The sequence below is a fragment of the Ochotona curzoniae genome, unplaced genomic scaffold (genome assembly GCF_017591425.1).
Source record: "Ochotona curzoniae isolate NIBS_2020 unplaced genomic scaffold, NIBS_Ocur_1.0 contig_2318, whole genome shotgun sequence".
Taxonomy (NCBI): domain Eukaryota; kingdom Metazoa; phylum Chordata; class Mammalia; order Lagomorpha; family Ochotonidae; genus Ochotona; species Ochotona curzoniae.
Genome location: NW_024465419.1, coordinates 5,872,946 through 5,892,045, shown reverse-complemented (window position 1 = coordinate 5,892,045; position 19,100 = coordinate 5,872,946). Strand labels below are relative to the sequence as shown.

The window sequence follows — 19,100 nt, the reverse complement described above, 5'->3', positions numbered from 1 at the left end:
CTCTTCCTCTCTGTATATCTGACTTTGCAATAAAAATAAATAAATCTTTTTTAAAAAAAAAAAGCAAATATGCTAGTGCTTTGCTAAGTGATAAAATTGAATCAATTCATTCAATATCCAGAATCTGCCAGACGTTCTATTGAAAGAAAAAGAGCAAACACAATATGCAATGCAGAGGAAGGTAAACCCCCCAAACCAATAACATAAAAAATTGCTTCTGCAGAGTAACAGAAAATGTAAACTTAAAAACACTCTAGAAAATTAGGTTTCCACACTCTAAGCTAACAGAACAAGAGCTGTAACACCAATGTGTGGCTAAGTGAAAAACTGGGTATTCATATAATTGTTCATGGATTTGTAAAGCTTGCCTTTGCAGAAATAAATCTGATGAAAATTGTAATTAAAGTGTCTATACACTCTTTAACACAGCAACTTAGCTTTAGTAATACTTTAAGAATCTAGCCTGTGGAAATGCAGGCACTGACATATAAAGCAGGGATGAACAAATGATGGTTATATACAAACAAATCCATTAAGTGCCAAGTGCTAGCTACAAGAGTTAATTATGCACAGATATGTGAAATGATTTGGGGGAAGGGTACACAGCTATAAAGCAAGCATAAATAGATGGCAGAATGGAATTTAGGACAGAGCGGGAAAATAACAGCTGGATGTTCTGGAAATACTTCCATATTCAGTGAAGATAAATATAAAATTTATTGCTAAAAAAGTAGAAGAAAAGATTCTTCACAAAGTGCAATGGAAAATAAGAAAAATGAAATCAAATCCCATTCCCAAACCAAGCTGTATACAATTTCTTCACCCACAAATGCATAAGCCCAAAGCCAATGGACAGGAAGCCCATATTCATTTTGTAACACAAGAGCCATTTTTTATTACAGTATACCTATAAAAAGTAACAAATTAGTTATCTTAAACTTAATGATATCTACGTTTTAATTATTTTAAACATATTGACAATTAATTTCCATTTGCTTTTTCAATCAGAAAAATGTTCCCATGATTATCAAAATATAGTAGTTAAAAACTGAATTCTGATATATAATCGTTATTGACCAACAGCCTGCCAGTCATGAGAAACAGAACTAAAGTCATAATATTGTTGAAGATCAAATGCTTAATTCAAGTATCGTGAAGACCTGAGGGCCAGTTTAATGAATACCTTTCATGCTAAGAAAAACAGCCACCATGGCTTCTTCAAACAATCACATAAATCCATAACAGAGCTATTTATTTTTTTCAAGGCTAATATAAGTTAAATCACTTAAACGTTGTTATTTTAACCCAAAAATAAGACAGCAAGTGGGAGTAAGATTTCTTCAACATGAAGACATTACAAAGACAAGTGTGCTGATCAGTAAAGATAACGATTTCTAAGTCCTTGTAGCTTTCTCATCTGTTTTCTCTCTCTCTCTCTCTCTCTCTCTGAAATTTCTCACTCTCTGTCCCTCTTTCTTTCTCATTCTGAAATTTCCAACTTCAAGTCTCAGGAGTGGAACACAATTTGACTGATATAAGCTGCTCTGGTCTGCAATAGTTCAGACTATTAAAAATGTATATGATCTACTTGAAACTAACAGACACATCTACAAACTAATCCGGTTTCTATTAACTGGCAGATGGAATAAATCCTGGCTGTGATTATAGTTCACTGGTTCACTTTTGAGCAATTGTTGAACATCTCTACATTAAGTCATTTTTATAAAAGGAAACAAATATTTGGAAAGTACAGAAAGATGAGGAGGAACGCATGAGAGTCGAAGGCACATCCATTTGCTTTATCACGCCACAAAACGTTCATCAGACCCACAATAACAGAATCCAGAGATGGGAAGTCAATCGAGGTCCTCATGTGGCTGGCAAGAACCCAAAAACTTGAGCGATCACCGTTGCCTCCAAGGGTCAGCCATAGCAGGATCGTGGAGTTAGCAGTTGGAGCAAGGAATCCGACATAGGCACTTTGAGGTGTGACATAGGGTCTTAACTGCTACTCTGCATACTCTCTCCCTAAAGCCTATTATTTAAGCTACATCTTTTGATTCCTGAAACTTTCTTGCTCAAACATGTAATAATATATACTTCTTCACTTATAATATTTCTCAAATACAAACAGATCCATTATTGTATATTAGACTAACCAAAAGATATTTGAAGACGTTTAAAAAAGGTTCTTGGACAATAGAATTAACAGAAAAGTTTATTCTGTCAGAAGATCTTTGAAATCCATGCATAGGTTTCTTTTTAATAATACATATATTCCATGAACTTTTAAAAACCCTTAATATGTATATCCATTGAATTTACTTCTGACGTGACCTTTAAACATCACTGTAGAAGCAAGAGACATGCTTTAGAGGATTAACAATCTCTTCTCTCCTTTCCTTTCTTTTCCTTCCATTCCTTTCCCTTCCATTTCCATTCCAATCCATCCCATTCCATTTTACTTGAAACACAGAGACATAAAAGCAGAGACAAATGGACAGGCATAGCTCTTTCTTCTACTGGTTGCCTCCCTCTATATATTTACAATAGCTGTGATTGAACCAGGCTGAATTCAAGAACCAGTAATTTCATATGGATCTCCCACATAGGTTTCAGTGAGCCAAGTATTTGAGCCCCTTTTAGAGTGTACCTCATTCCAAGTCACACATTAGCAGAAAGTTGAAATCAAACCAAGAAATTAAATCCAACCACTCAAATACGGTATATTGGCATCCCAAACAGTGGGTTAAACACAGCATCAAATGAATGTGAATATCATCAGGAAAACTAATACAACTTCACCGAACATATTTACTACTGGCTAACTAGCTTCAAGATATTTTGAGACACTCTAAATTAGCCTCCCCTCAATGATTTGGGACAAATGTCTTTAAAATAAGAATCTCTTGTGCCACTGGTATTTCATATGGCCGGAGGATCAAGTCCTGGTTGCTTTACTTTCAATCCAGCTCCTTGTTAATGTGCTTCGGAAAGCAGTGGAAGACAGACATAGTGTTTGGCCCATTGCACCCATGTAGATGATCTGGAAGAAGCTCCTGATTCCAAATTTTAACCTGACCAAAATCATACTATTGTGGCCATTTAGGGAGTGAACCAGCAGATGGAAGAGCAACATCTAAATGAATAAACATGCAAACACACTTGGCTTTTAGTAGTCTAGCTTTTCTCACATGTAAAATAGGAATAATAATGTCCACCTTCAAAAACTCATATGTGACAAGTTTTGCATGAACCTCCTATCATATATTGAGTACAATCAACAGTAAGACACAACATTCATAAGGAAAAGAGAACCACAGCCCTTGCCTCTCTGGAGTCACTGCCTCCTTGCGTGTTATGGTTGCTTTCTTCAGGGCCCATCAGAGCTATGCTGTTTTCCTCTGCTTGGTGAACCCCATGTGCAGAATGAGAGACACTGAAGGAGTGACAGGAGAGATGCTAACTCCAGTCCACATGGTTTCCATGTAACTTCCATGCTTCCTGTATTTTGGCAAACTACAAATTTTTCATTCTTCAACGGAACTAAGTTGATACTTTCTTCACCTCATAATCTGTAATCACAAGGAAAATGATGATGAAAGCTCCCAGGTCACTCTCTTTTTGGATTAGCAATTCTGTTTTATTTCTAATATTCATTCTGGACCTCTGGAACTCCATGGCTTAACAGTTTCCTCCCCTGTCTGAGACTATCCAAGTGCTACTTCCGTGACAGTCCTTCCACTGGCATCCTTGCAGCTGCCCCAGGCCTGCAGACTCCAGAGGAGATGGCAGAAGGCCACAGGTGTCTGTGCTTCAGCTGCCACAATGACCCTCCTCTGACCATGTATACTCACTGTACACACATCTCACCATCTGCTCATGTCTAGGTGTCAGAAGGCAATTCTCTCTGCTGCCAGATCTACTATTTATTCATTTTTGATTTTGACAGAAACATTTAAATGTTTTCAACCAAGTTTTCCCCAATCTTAAAGAATAAAACACTAACTACCTAAGGGATAGTTTGAGGATAGATGTTTATGAAGGAGTTTAGATCATAACAGCTGATAGTGCAGATGTCACAAATTACTGAAGTCATCAAGGAAAACTTTCCACCTAATTTTCTTCAGACTTCTTCCTGCTTCCAATGAACATGTTCACAACATATTAAGGAGAATGAAAAGTCTGAGTTAACCATGTTAGTCTGTTTTTTTTCTTTTCTCTCTGCCCAAAGGATCATGGAAAATTTCATCACCAAATCACTGGGGCTGCATCTCTGGTACCGCAACACAAAACACAAGAGTTCTGTTCAGTCGGCTGCCCTCCTTACACTCTGCCAAAGTTCATGTGAAATGAAAGAGGTCGATTGATTGACTGGGTAGCCTCTATCTTTCCTAGCATACACACCAGAAATTTCCATCAATTTCTGAAAGGAAGAATTGTATGTTGCTACTTTTTGTGTGTCTTTAAATAACTGGAATTAACACATGTACACACACAAACACAGACACAAGTGCATGCAGAAAAATATGTAAGTATGGCATGACTGACCTTCACAGCATTCTTGCTACACTCGCAAATCCATCTTCAGGATGTCACTGCAGCTCAGGTAACCCTGTGGGTATTCTGCTTTGACAAAGACATCTGCCTGGACTTGCTGGATGGCATCACCAGCATCACAAAGCACACGTCCCAGGGACACCTGCTTTAGCTGTGTGAGTTGAGCAGAGGTGAACACACCAGGATTTTCATACCAGAACCTGGTAGTAAACAACAAAAGCCAGTGTCCACCATCTGTGTCCTCAGAGGTCAGGTACACACTGAGCAGAGTGATTAGAAGGGACAATGAGTTCACAACAGAAGAAGTACATTGAAAATACTATGCTTGATTTCCAATTGAGGATTGGATTCCTTGAATTCCTTGAATTCCTTTCAATATTTATAATGTCCCAAAACTCTATGCTTCAAAACTATCACTGCCTGTTACTTCCACAAAATAACGCAAAGTTTTGTGAAGTTGTATAAAAACAAGCACACTTAAAATTTTAAGTTCCAGAAACTGTTCAACAGATTATCTTAGCATTATAATTCTAACATATTTGTCTAGGAGAAAATATTACTTATGATTGTTAACATATACTCAGTTCTATCTACTGACCACTTAAAAGAATCACTCAGATTTAAATTAAAAAATGACCTTTAACATGGACTATTAAAATGAATCACAATTTTCATTCACTTGATAAATATTCAAATGCTGCATGCCAGACTCCTGCTTCCTGCTGGGGAAATAATAGAAAATTAAACAGTATTAAACAGAATTCAGTATGTGTCCATTTTTAGAGGTAAGGCCTTCAAAGAGGTAATAAGCATAAGAACATTGTGTTGGAACCTAATTCAACATAACTGATGGCCTTGGGAGGATAGGGATTGTGGGTGCAGGCAAAAGGAAGACCACGTAAAGACACAGGCGGAGGTGTGCAGATTTAGCTGGGAAGAGAAGCCCTCGCAGGAACCAACCTTGTTGATTTCTTGATTCTGGAGTTCTGAGACCCAGACTGGTGAGAGGAACACATCTCAATAGGTAAGGCAACCAGTGTGTAAAAAATAATACACACAAATTAATATACATGGAGAAGATAATACCCACCAACATCAAACCTGGAGGCTCCTTCAATTGGTTCAACCCTTGATTTCATATGTTCTTCAACTATTGTCAATTGAATACCTTAATCTCATAATATCAGGTAAGAAATCCTGTATTAAAATAATCTATAACAATTCATTTCATGAAATATAACATTAATGCTTGACAATTGCCAAAAAAGAGCAAATATTTAGCTATGTTATTTATAACATAGGCATGGATGACACTTAGAAGAAAAAATTGACTGAAGTATTTGTTTTGGTGGAATTTGAATTAAAAACTAAATTTTAGGCTGTGTTCCAAGTCTTGCATAAATCATCTTTGTGAAAACACAAGGTTGAAGTAGCCAGAAGTTTCATAAAAATCCTGGGTCTTAACACCACCTAAGCTTTATCCATAATTCAAAAGGTCCAACATGCAGGCACACACTTGTTCCTGAAGAGCATGTGGCAGCTGTTGAGGTCTGGATTTTCCAGCTTCTCATCCGGGTTAAACTTGCAGCAGTGAAGAGACTATATGACTCATACTTTCCAGCAGCTGTCCTCCATAATTTCATAATTTGCTTACTTTAAACATGTTGCGTGTAAGCCAACACATTTTATGTGATGTCTCAATTCTGTTTCCTCTAGTCAAAGGCCTCATTGGGTACTTTTGGAAGAAGGTCTTCTCAGCCCAGTTATTCTTCTCTGTGAGTGCTGGCAGGAGTCTTGGGGTGCCTTCAGCTCCTCTCAACATCAGTCAGGGCTGCCCTAGACCTATGAAATCCCATTGTTTCACACACTTTATATACAAGGACACTATCCTGGGAGTTCAGCAGGTCTAAACAAAGATGCTCATATTAGAACACAGGTTTGTGAGATTGATATGCACTTCTTTAGCCACTGCCTTCTAACACCTTCCAAGACTATTTCTTTTTTTCTTAATAGAGATTGACAAGAAAAAAAAAAAAAGAATGCTGTTACTGTAGTCAATAAGTTAAAATCATAGCATTAAAGGCCAGTATTTTGAGCAAAGCAATATCTTTATTAACACTGAGAAGTAAAACAGATACTCCCTCACCTATCTCCATCTCTTAGCTGTTGAAACTGGATGACCAACAGGCACATGAGTGTTGGTCCCTCTCTTGTGCCAGGGATCACGTCTTCCACCATCACGGCTGGCCACAGGTCAATGTCACCTGGACTGCTATATAACCTGGAACAGAGATAGAAAGTACAGGCTAGAGACTGGACATGACATGAGGTAGACTTCAACTTGTGACTTTGCAGCATTCTTTTATTTTATCCATGCTAAACAGAAAAACAAATATTATTCCTATTTCACAGTTGGAGTAATAAAATGAAGGAAGCGTTCATGTAAAACCAGAAACAGAATTATGTCCTGTCCAAGATCATTTAAATGCCCCAATAAACATAAGGAGAATAATTACATTTATATATAGGAGAGTATATGTTTATGTTAATAAAAAAACTATCCAATTCACTTGTTCAGGAGCATGTAAAAAACACACAAACTAAGCATCAACTTCTGTATTCTTTGTTCTTTTCATCTTTATATTTGTGCCATAGTTATTTTCTTTTCTCTTCAATTTCTAATTTCTATTTGTTTAAAAGACAGAACTAGATAGAGCAAAGAGACAGTATTTTCATCCCACTGTCCCACTCCCCAGATGATTGCAACAGTTGTGGCTGCACAGGATGAAGCCACAAGAGAAGAGTGTCTTCTGGGCAACCCATGTGACTGCAGTGGTCCAACTACTCTATTCATCTTTAGCTATTTTTCCCAAGCCATTAACAGCAAGCAAAATCAAAAGTGCAGCAACCAGGACAAGAACCAGCAACCAACTGGTACGCTGGAGTCACAAGCAGCAGCTTTACCTGATATGCCACAACTCCACACACTCCTTTCTAAATTTTGATGATTACACAGGCTTTTCTGTCTCCACATACTTTAAGTTGGACATTTGTTTAATTGCAAATTGAGTGTTGCATGGTTGTTTCCTTAGCCTCAATTAGATTTTTTAGGTGGGTGGGGCAGGTGTTCTGAAAGCTTTCTTCCTTTGAAGTATTTCTTAATGTTTATTTGTTATTATTTATATTTTAGAGGCATAGCCACAAGGATAGAGGTCCTGCTCAATAGCTGGCTTGTCAACGGGTAGAGTACACTTACAGAAAATGTTTCACTACTCAATAGTGATTCTATAGCTCTTACATAGATATATAGATGGATAGATAAATAGATAGACAGATTTATGAGACTTTCTGTATGGTTCTTTCCAATTCTGTGATGCTCTCCTGTATCGTATTATATTCCATTCTACTCTAAGTAATGCTATGCTACTTCCAGTTTAGTTGTTAACTTAGTGTTATACTGTCTTTAGCACTAAACACTTCATAAAAAGTATTCCTAACTGGTGCATCAGATCACTCTAGGGGATCCTCTTGGCCATCTGCTCAGTCAAGCTAATTTAAAAATCAGCTGCTGATGCCTCAAATAGGCAATATTAAGATCTCAGAATCACTGCGGATATACCAGTTTGGTAAGTACCAACATATCCACTTTTTTGACTCTTTCCACTAGTGAGAGTGAAAGTTATCTCAACTTTTGCAGCTATTCTCTAATTACCGGCTTCGAATTTATACTATTTTTTTCATAATACATTGTATAACTTTCATCACACTTATTTGTGTTCTCTCATTAACATTGCAATTAAGTTTTCTAAATATATATTTCAAATTCTTACAAATAAAGTTGGAAGAAGTGTTGTATTTTTCAATACAATTTTGAATATGTCACGACAGCTATATTCTCTTATTCATTCTTTTAAATTTAATCCTGAAGACATTAGCCAATGTTTTGTTTTTATCGTTACTATTTTATTACTCCAAGTTCCCTTACCCCATTATCTCCCCCTATGTTATTACCAAGCCTGCCAAGGCTTTGGGCCATTCTCTAGCGCCTTCCCAGGATACAAGCAGGGAGATGGAAGGGAAGTGTAACAGCTGGGCAAACTGGCACTCATATGGAATTCTGGTGCTTACAAATTGAAGAATTAGCCACTGACCAATATTGCCAGTCCAACACCAGACTTTTTTAACGACATATAAAAACAGAGATCACAGTGAGGTTTCACGATACTGTGTGGTTATCATGCAAAAATTTTAAAAACTAATAATAAAATTAAAAACCTACTGGCAAAGATGTGGAGAAGAAAGCACCTCAATACACTGTGGATGCTGAGGATTATAAATTTATACAGCCAATATGGAAGGCAGTATGGTGATTCCTCAGAAATCTGTAAAATTGACCCGTGGTGTGTGCCAGCCATCACACTTAGAGAAATATATCCAAAGGAAATGCAAGCATGATAAGAAGTATTTGCATTCCCATATTTACAACAGCCCAGCCCACAAAAGTAAGATATGGAATCAGCCAATCAACTGTCGATTGGATAAAGTAAATGTGATACATATACACACTGGAATACCATTCAGCAGTCAAACGGAACACAATTCTGTCTTTCACAACAGAATGAATGCAAATAGCAGCCATTATGACTGGTGAGATAACCAGCATCCTCCAACCACCACCAAAAAAGCAAAAAATTACAATGCTTTCTTTGATTCAAGGCAACTAATATATAGAGTACAAAAATATAACACAGGTGAGTAAAATTCATGTCTTGAGGTTTAATTGCTGTTTACAGCCCTAGTGTGTGATCCTGAGGCACCATGGTGCTTCTAGTTATTACTGGATGAATTATTTATATGATGGAGAATTAAGCTTATGTTTGTAAATTGAAAGTATGTGAACACATAAAGTAAAAGAACAATCAGAAGGGAAGAATGAGAGCATGGGGAAAAGGGCAATGGCTATCACTATGTAAACTGTATATATAAAATATGATATCTGCTCTTTTTATATAAATAAATATTTTTTAAAATGTGTGGCCTATGTTTGTAAGAATACATCAGTTCCAATCTTTTTGCCAAACTTAATATTTAACAATATGCATTCCATACAAACAATAATCCAGAGTTGGAATTTGGCCTGGTGATTAAGGCACCTAAATTTCCTACTAGGTACATATACTTGTTGGGTCTCTGGTTCAAGCTTCCTGCTGATGCAGACCTAGCAGTGAAGCAGTGATGACACAAATAATGGGTCCCTGCCATTTACTTGTGAGACTCAGATTGAATCCCCTGCTCCCGGCTTCAGCCTGGTCTGGTCCTTCCCATTTTCATTGCTTGCTGAGATCAGCAGAGTTCTGTCATCTATCTGCTCATGGATAGACTATTGATAAGTCTATATTTTTCTATCCATCATTGTCTAGCTATATAGCTACCCACCTGCCTGTCTATTCTCTCTCCCTCTCCACCCCCTGCCTCTCTCTGTGTGCCTCAAACACATAAAAATAAAATTGCAGACAAATGATAATGCCATCTAAGGGTTATTGTGATAATTAAAGGGCCATAAACCCTAAGCTGAATTCCTGAGTCACTGTTCCCATTATTGGGGATGGAAATATGGACCAGTTCCTCTTTGTGTTTCGGGGAGGGTCAAGACGTGAGGGTCCCAGTAGCTTTGGCCACGATGGTCCTGAAAGAGAACCCTTAGAGTGGTCCAAGCGAAGCAGGTTTGTGTAAACACATCATAAAATGTCGTCTGGCTTGGATAATGCAATCGCTCACTGTGTTTAAATTTAACTATTAACTTTTCCCATTACACCTTTATAATAAGAGTAAGCACTCTAACAATGTTAAAAGTAATGTTTCTGTTGCTATTTTGATGTACAAAGAAAAGATTTACAGACCTTGAAATGAGCTATTTCGTGCCACAAAGACCACAGTGTCAATCCATATCTAATTTCATAATGACAGTTTGACTTAAAGGCGGCTTCAGAAGGACGGATAATAATAAAAACTTGGATTCAGCTGCATGGCTCACAGACACAAGGGCAGAGGTCCTGGATGGAATGTTTTTGGGTTTTTACAAATACCTGGTTCCAAAAAGTTAAAGAGAGATAACACAGCAATGTATGATTTTAATGAAACAAATAAAAGCCTCTTCCATAAACATGGAGAGGTGGTACTTTGTGATAAGGCGTCCTTGTGGAAACATTACTGGAACACATCTGAATTTTCTCAACAAATGTGATCATTTAGTAGCTTTTTAAAAACATATTTGAAACATGTCCTTGAGAAAACGGTAAATGCCCTTGTGTGCTCACAAAATAAAATGTCTTCTGCCTCAGAATAACTACCTAATTTGAGAGAAGTAAATGACTTTTCATGACACAAGAATTAAAACAATGAGAACACCGTACCCGACTAGTGAGATGCAAAGTAACTTCATGCTTAATGTGTGATCAAGGAAGCAGCAGAAAGAATAAGGAGTCTACTGGGAAGCAGAATCCCTCAGGGTTTTTGCTAGCAAAAGTTCATCTCAAAACTACAAGTTTTTACTGAAAGATTTTATTGACATTACATCTTTTATTTTTTAAAAATTCACCCACTATTAAAATGAATACATTGTACAGATTTATACACAAGGCTCTATACTTAATGGGACTTCAGTTCAGCAATGGAAATGATACTGAAAGGTAAATAAATTACTAGAATGGCATTAATGAAGTGATTTTCTTTCTTATGAACAAAAACACAAGATTGCCCAATTTTTTCTTTTGTTGCAAGAAGAACCATTCTTTCTTACTACTTTACAGGAAGAAAATAATCTGTGCCACTTAATGACATTTAATACAGTTAAAAATGTGATTGTCATCAGATTTTTAAAAGCAAAGTGCAGAATACAGAAATCCATAATCATGTTTAGTAGCAAAAATAATCAAATTGTATGTTGTAATCAGTTAGAAGAAAGGGGAAAAGACAAAGTTTAGAAAGTCAGCAGTGTGGGTGGAAGAAGAAACTAAATATAGCAATACAAAAGAATGCAGTGGCATCAAAATCAAGAAACAGATGCACCCAGGCTGCATGGAGATGGGAACAGACCTCACAGTAGACCCTGAGGACTGCTTCTCTGAGTGCACAGGCAGAAATGCTGCTCATGAAAGTTGCAAATATAAAAATCATTTGCATTTAAATCCTTTTATTTATGTATTTGAAAAACTTGCAGAGAGAGATCCTATCTATGGCCATCAGTCGCCAAATGCCCAGAACGACCAAAGGAGGACTGGGATCTGGTTCTCCCGCAGGGGTTACAGGTTGCCAAGTGTCTGAGCCGTAACTTTCTACATGTCAGGGTACAAATTAGCAGGAAACTGAATCAGAATCCAAGCAAAACCTTGAATGCTGGCATGCCAATTTGGAATGCAGGCCTCCCAGGCAACCACATAACGGTTGTGCCAAATGTCGACTCAAGGCAAGTCTATCAATTAATAATAGATAGATAGATGTCATGCCCGGCGTGATAGTGTAGTAGTTAAGGTCCTCGCCTTGAACGCACCAGGATCCCATATGGATGCTGGTTCTAATCCCAGCAGCTCCACTTCCTATCCAGCTCCCTGCTTGTGGCCTGGGAAAGCAGTCAAGGACCACCCAGGGCATTGGGACCCTGCACCGGCGTGGGATACTCAGAAAGAAGTTCCTGGCTCCTGGCTTTGGATCAGCGCAGCACTGGCCATTGCGGTTACTTGGGGAGTGAAGCATTGGATGGAAGATCTTTTTTCTCTGTCTCTCCTGCTCTCTGTACATCTGCCTTTCCAATAAAAAAATAAATTTTTTTTTTAAAAAGATGTTAATAGATGATATGCAGACAATAAAATAGAAAACATTGTAGATAATATGGAGTATATAGACTAGAGACAAAGCTTCCTACATAGTAAAGGAGTGATAAATATTTTATATACATTTGATCTATGAATTAGATTCGAGTTTTCCAACCTGAGAAGCTATTTGGATTTGGTGCTGTCTAAATTTCTTGCACTCTGTAAAATGTATCGTGATTTCAGAATCTGTTATTTTCTTAAATGAACTAAGGTCTTCCCTCATATGCAAATGCTACCCCGAGTGAGGACCTCCTCCCCAATCAAACCAACCTGAGACACTGCACAGACCTTGCAGTCAATGTCTACCTCCTCCTGTATTACTCCATTAGGAATCCTATCCAAAATGATGGGAAATCTGTCTCCTGTTTACTATAGTGATAGGGCATATTAAAATAGACTAAGGCAAAAATGAGTAAAAACATCTTTCATGGAAATCATATTGACAAGTCAGTGTGAAAGCATGAATCGCAAGTTCAGCATTATTTGTCACAGCAACAAGGAAAGGGAACTTGTCTCAGAGGGACACATCAATGTTTTAGTCATTAATTACAGTTTTATTTGTTGCATGTCATTTACTAAATAAATAGCTTGTACAAAGTAGAAATAATAACTATTAATTTAACAAATAATTGCATAAATGACTAGCATGGGAAGATGTTTTAAAACTGAATGTACTTCCAGTTTTACCATCTTCTCAACATCCTCTGAAATGGATTTTTCTACTTGTCTAATTTAGTGTGAGGCCTTATTTTGATCTTTATCAGGGTAATATTTCTAAAATTAGCATCTCTGAATCACATGGGTCTACAATATCACTTCTAATGATTTGACTGATAAATACATTCAAAAACTACTTTTTTCCAGGGAAACATTTCGTCTAGTGGTCCAGATATTGGTTAAGAAGCTTAATCTCATGTTAAAGTCCCTTGTTCAACTAAAGGCTTCACTCCAGCTTCCTGGTGAAGCAAAACTTAGAAACCAGCAAAGCACAGGCCAAGTAGCTGAGTCCAAGCCATCCAAATGAGAGACCTGGGTTGAATTCCCAGACCCTGATATCAGCACTCCCCAGATCTCATCACTCAGGTCAATTAAGAAGTGAAGCAGCACTTGAGATCTCTCTCTCTCTCTGTCGCTCCCTCTCTCACGCACACACAAACTTCCACACACTTCACCATGTTTGCTTCTCATGTAAACAATTAGCTAAAATATTATTCCATTCCGGGCCTGGTGCAGTATATATATATATACACATATATACCACTCCCATATGCATTTATATTACTGAAATAGATTGAACTATGAGCCTCAGACAGTGATTAATGATGTAAAAAAAATGCAGATGGAAGAAAATGTTGCTTTTTGGTTGTTTCATAGTGTCAGTATGTGTATGAGTAGACACAAGGGTAACACATTTAATACTTAGTCCTCTGGGCCCGGTGCAGTAACCTAGTGACTAAAGTACTCACCTTGTATACACTGAGATGCCATGTCAGTTCATGATCTGGCTGCTCCACTTCCCATCTAGTTCCCTGCTTGTGGCCTGGGAAAGCAGTAGAAGACAGCACGAATTCTTGGGGTCCTACACCCACATGAGAGACCCAGAAGAGGCTCTTGGCTCCTCGCTTCAGATCTGCTCAGCTCTGGCTGTTGTGGCCAATTGGAGAGTGAACAAGCAGATGAAAGATCTTTCTCTCTGTGTCTACTTCTCTCTGTAAATCTGATTTTGCAATAAAAATAAATCAATCTTTTAAAAAATTGCTCCCTTTCCAAAAAAGGGATATCAGGTATCAGGGCATCAGGATCAAATTTTGTTGGTTCTATCATAAGGCTAACTACTAGCAAACTACTAGCAAACTGTTAGTAAATTTAGCAAGTTTTGATTTTTTTATACATGCTATATCATAATGATTTCTTTCCAATTTGAAAAAAAAAGTCTAATTTTAATCAAGAGATAATTTAAAAGCAAGTCTGATTATTTTACAATGTTTATGAGCTCAGACTTGATACCGGTTTCACAGTTAACTTAGGATCAATTAAAATAATTCTTTAAGGATTTCAAAATCATTTTCACAAAATACAATTTCTTGTAAGTCTGTTATTTCTTTGGCTTACAGCTCTTACATGTCTTATTTAATTGCTTTTAGTTTTCAGCTTTCTACTTTATTTCTTTTTATTATTTGTCCATTCCAATTAGAGTTAGAAACCTAAAGTGAATAAGAAATAAATATCTGCTCACAAAGGCTGAACATCTTGTGGTTATTTCCATAATTTCATTTGCTTTAGCTCATAGAGGTTTCAAATATATAGGTCCTACTTCCTGCATTAGATGGCTAGCACAAGGTGCATTTGTACTGCCACTGTTCAGCAAATTTAAAGATGCAAATGTTCCTGACTATTGTAACTCTTCCACTGCTGATCCTTCCAGTTGAATCTTCTATACTGTTACAAATACCTGTTTTATGGTTCTTAGAACTTGTACAAATATTTAAAAGGTTTAGACTTTTCTTCACATCTTTTCATCTCTCATGCATCTTTTTAAGCTATCTCCATAATAAGCTTAGTGATTGCTTTAGATTCATCTTCCAGCTAATTCTTTATTGAGCTATATTTAATTTATCTATCAAAATGTACATTTCAATATTATCATGTATTAAAATTCGGGTATTCAAAAGCATGTTTTTGAGTGCATTTTCCTTGCCTTTCAATGTGATTTCCATTCACTCTTTTATTTGGCTATATTAGATGTATTTTACTTTACAGCCTCTTGTATGATTTAGATATTCTTAGATATTCTTAAAATCTTTTTTTATTTCACTTTACTTGATTTTTATTTTTGTGGAGAGGAATGGAATTCTTCAGGAGTGTGCCCAGGCACACTGGTTGTGGAGCTCTGCATACCTGGTCCTGTTGCCAGATCACAAGGGGTTCTTGTGCCCCAGAACTACTTTTCTTGCTGATTTATCATTTTGTCTTTCTAGAACAGTGGTGGTGGAATAAACTCAGATTTGTTCCCCATGTAATATAGGGCTGCATTTACATTTCAAACTATCTATAATTCTAGCCTCCAACACTGATGAGTTTTTCTGCTTCCTCTGTTCTGGTGAGGAGTTTTCAGTTTCTTTCTCCATTACAACAATGAGGATGGTTCTTTGCACAGAGTTCTGCAGAGATTTCTGCTTCAGCCCTACCATAGGCTGTTGGCCCTGTCTCTTTATCCCACGCAAGTCATAAAACTCGAGCTCCAAAGTCCTAAGTCCAATATCTGTGAGTAGTAATTATTCCGCCAAGACACCATGGGTTTGTTATTTCCCTCAGTTCTTACTTTGAGTCCATTCTAGCATGTGAGAACAGCCCTTTATTTCTGTGTTTGTTTTTTAAATTGTATTTATTATTGTATTTCAAAGAGAGGGAGAAAGTGTTCCCCCATCACTGGTTCGTTCCCTAAATGTCCACAATGGTAGGACTAAGTCAAAGCAGGCCAAATCAGTCCAAGTTTCATAGTGACCCAAGCACTGGAGCTATAATCTGTTGCCCCCCTGGGTGCACTATAGCAGGAGACTAGAAGATACAGTTAAAATTTAAGCCAGAACTCAAATTCAGGCACTCTAAGGTGAGAAGCAGACAGAACACATGACATCTTAACCACAATGCCAAACACCTGCCTCACGGCATTTTCTTATACCTTGTTTGGGCCTACAACTATTCTTTATATTTTAATTCTATTTTAAAGATGTAGTTATTTCTGTTGGAAAGACAGATTTACACAAAGAAGGAGAGACAAAGAGAAATATCTTCCATCCAAAGATTCACCCCTCAAATGGATACAATGGCTGGAGCTGAGGCAATCCAAAGGCAGGAACCAGGAGCTTCTTCTGGGTTTCCCATACAGGTGCAAGGACCCAAGACTTTGGGCCATTCCATACTACTTTCCCAGGCCACAAGCAGGGATCTGGATGGGAAGTAGAGCTACTGGGACTTGAACCAGTATCCATATGGAGTTCCTGTGCTTGAAGGCAGAGGATTAGCCAATTGAGCTATTGTACCAGTCCCCATTTTAATTCTTCTTCAAATATTTTAAGCAAACCTGAGGGTACTTAACTGAATTATTTATCAAGAAATCCCTTTTGTGTCAAAATGTCATAGAAAATAGACTATGTGTCAAGCACTTTTTAGGATACATCATTTTCTATTTAAAGTTGCATTTATATTGCATTTTAAATTAATAGAACAGGCAGAAAACATTCTGATATTATACCTAATACAACTCTTTATATATTCTCATTGTAGCTTCAAATACTATGTCACGTAGTTAAAAGTTTAAAACAAGCTTTTGCCTTCGTTGAATAAAGAAGTCATGTCAAAAACAATTTGTTCTAACTAAAAAAGTTTATTAAGAAATACTCCAAGATAATCAGAAATAGAGACGATCCACACCATCCAAATGAAGCAAGGACAGCTAACATTATGCAGAATAGAATTATTGTCTTAAGTCAATATTTAAAAATCGTTTAAACTATTCACACTAGGTTTTATCTGCCTGAGGCTTGTAAGAATTCGCCAAGGAGAATGTTTTAGTCATTAAAGAGCTCTGTATACATTGTGGAAACCCAGATCTGACATGCAATTTCCCCAGGTTCAGAAAATGTCCACATCGTATATTCATGCATTTCTAATAGTCTTCACTGCCTTCCTGTCGATTATGGGTGAGGTAAGTGTAATATTTGTTCACCAGGATTGCAGCTCAACAAGTTCCACTGCTCCCTGAGAGTCCAGAAATCATATTAGAGTGTTGTTTCAAGACTTGGCTGCTCTATTTGCCAGTCAGCTCCTTACTAATGCACCTAAGAAGGTAATACACAACAGTCCTAGAATTTGCAATCATGAAACACATATAGGAGATCCAAAGGGAAATCCAAGCTCTTGGCTTCAGCCTAGCCAGTGGAGCCATTTGGGAAATAAACCAGTAAATGTAGAACCTCTTTGTCTCTTTGTCTCTCCCTGCCTTTCTTTGTCACTCTGCCATTGATTTATTTATCTGTTTGTTTATTAAAAAGTTAGATACACAGAGAGGAAAAGAGAGAGAGAGGAAGAACTTCCATTCACTCCCAAAGTGACCACAACAACCAGAGCTGCGCCAATCCGAACCAGGAGCTTGGAACCTCTTCCAGATCTCCCACATGGGTGCAGGTCCAAAGGCTTTAGGCCATCTTCCATTGCTTTTCCAGGCCACAAGAAGGGAGCTGGATGAAAAGTGGGTCTGCCAGGATTACAACTAGCACCCATATGGTATCACGGTGTGTGCAAAATGAAAATTTTAGCCATTTGGCTACCGTGCCAGGCCCTGTCACTCTGCCTTTTAAATAAATAGGTAAAGCCTTAAAAATATGGTAATATAATTATTTTCTTATACCTACAAGCTTTGGTGTATTTTCTGTGTTATTTTTACAAATTGAGCTCAATGATTATTACTGTTTTCTTCCTGCATAAGCACATAAAATCTTATTGGCTTCTTTGCTCATTTCTACTCAGTAAGTACAGAAAATGCAACCTCAAGGTTTAGAATTTCTATTTGCTTAAATGAGATAACAAGCTGATGCAATTTTGTACAGTGACAATGGTGCCATTTCCAGGGAGATTAGGAGAAATTGGTAGTTATAAAAATTAATGTAAAAGTTTCTCAATTTTAATATAAAGAGCAAGCTAAAGAGCACACAAATGAGATTACTCTCAATTACAGTCATTTGAAAATATACTTCCTGAGCTAAAGAAAACATTGAGTTGCACATTGCTGTTGAGAATTTTGCATAATTTAAAGTCAATCTTCTGTGTTTGCATTCTGCATATACTTTTCATGCAAATGTCACACTGCTGTGAAAGACTAAGAAAATAATTGCTGCCTACAGAGAGACGGGTTTTTCACCTTTTCTTAAAATCACTTTCTTAATATTCCTGAGTCAATACTACTCACGATTGGAGACAAAAGTAGATTCACTTAAATATGACATTCAGATGCACGCATAGAAGTACCATGCATTTCTTCCACTAAGTGGTTGAAACACTTTAGACTGATTTATTTTCTCAGTAAAAGCATGAGATACTTGACTACTCTGATAACGCTCATTATAGGGATGAGAAATCACACTCTAGAAAAGACAACAAAAGGCTCTATTATGAGAAGGAAACACGCTGTAATGCGCACCCCCATGGCCTAATACCTGAGCTTTTTGTGTCTCTATTACTTGGCGCTGAGCTCCAATCCTGAGACCTTCCACCCAGACTAGCACAGAAATGCGCCCTGGTTTGTGCACAAAGGCAAAACACTGCTTCCACTTGCAGTACATTGCAGTCACACAGCAAGAAAACATCATCACCTCCTCCAAAGGCCTTTGGGACTCCCGCTTAAAAGATAGAGTCCTTCCCTTTGCAAAGTAAATACTCTGATGAGAAAAATTGCTACTAACCAGTCTTGGTCACTCAGCCAAAAACCCAAGAGAAATGATATAAGAAATATTGCATAAACGGCAGTCAGGGCAGGTGGTAGGACAGGGATCCTGGTGGATTCTCTGTGACTGGCCAACATAAGAATGAGTATTCCTGGGCCCGGCAGCATGGCCTAGTGGCTAAAGCCCTAGCCTTGAACGCGCCAGAATCCTATATGGGTGCCGGTTC

The 19,100-nt window shown here is 37.5% G+C and overlaps 1 protein-coding gene across 1 annotated transcript in view; it reads right to left on the bottom strand.

Annotated features, from left to right (window-relative positions):
* The window catches only part of PXDNL (peroxidasin like), a 372,636-nt gene that overhangs the window by 32,809 nt on the left and 320,727 nt on the right, over window positions 1-19,100 (bottom strand). The window contains 2 exon segments of the mRNA XM_040972689.1: window positions 4,552-4,760; window positions 6,707-6,841. Of these exon segments, the coding sequence (XP_040828623.1) occupies window positions 4,552-4,760; window positions 6,707-6,841 (344 nt within the window).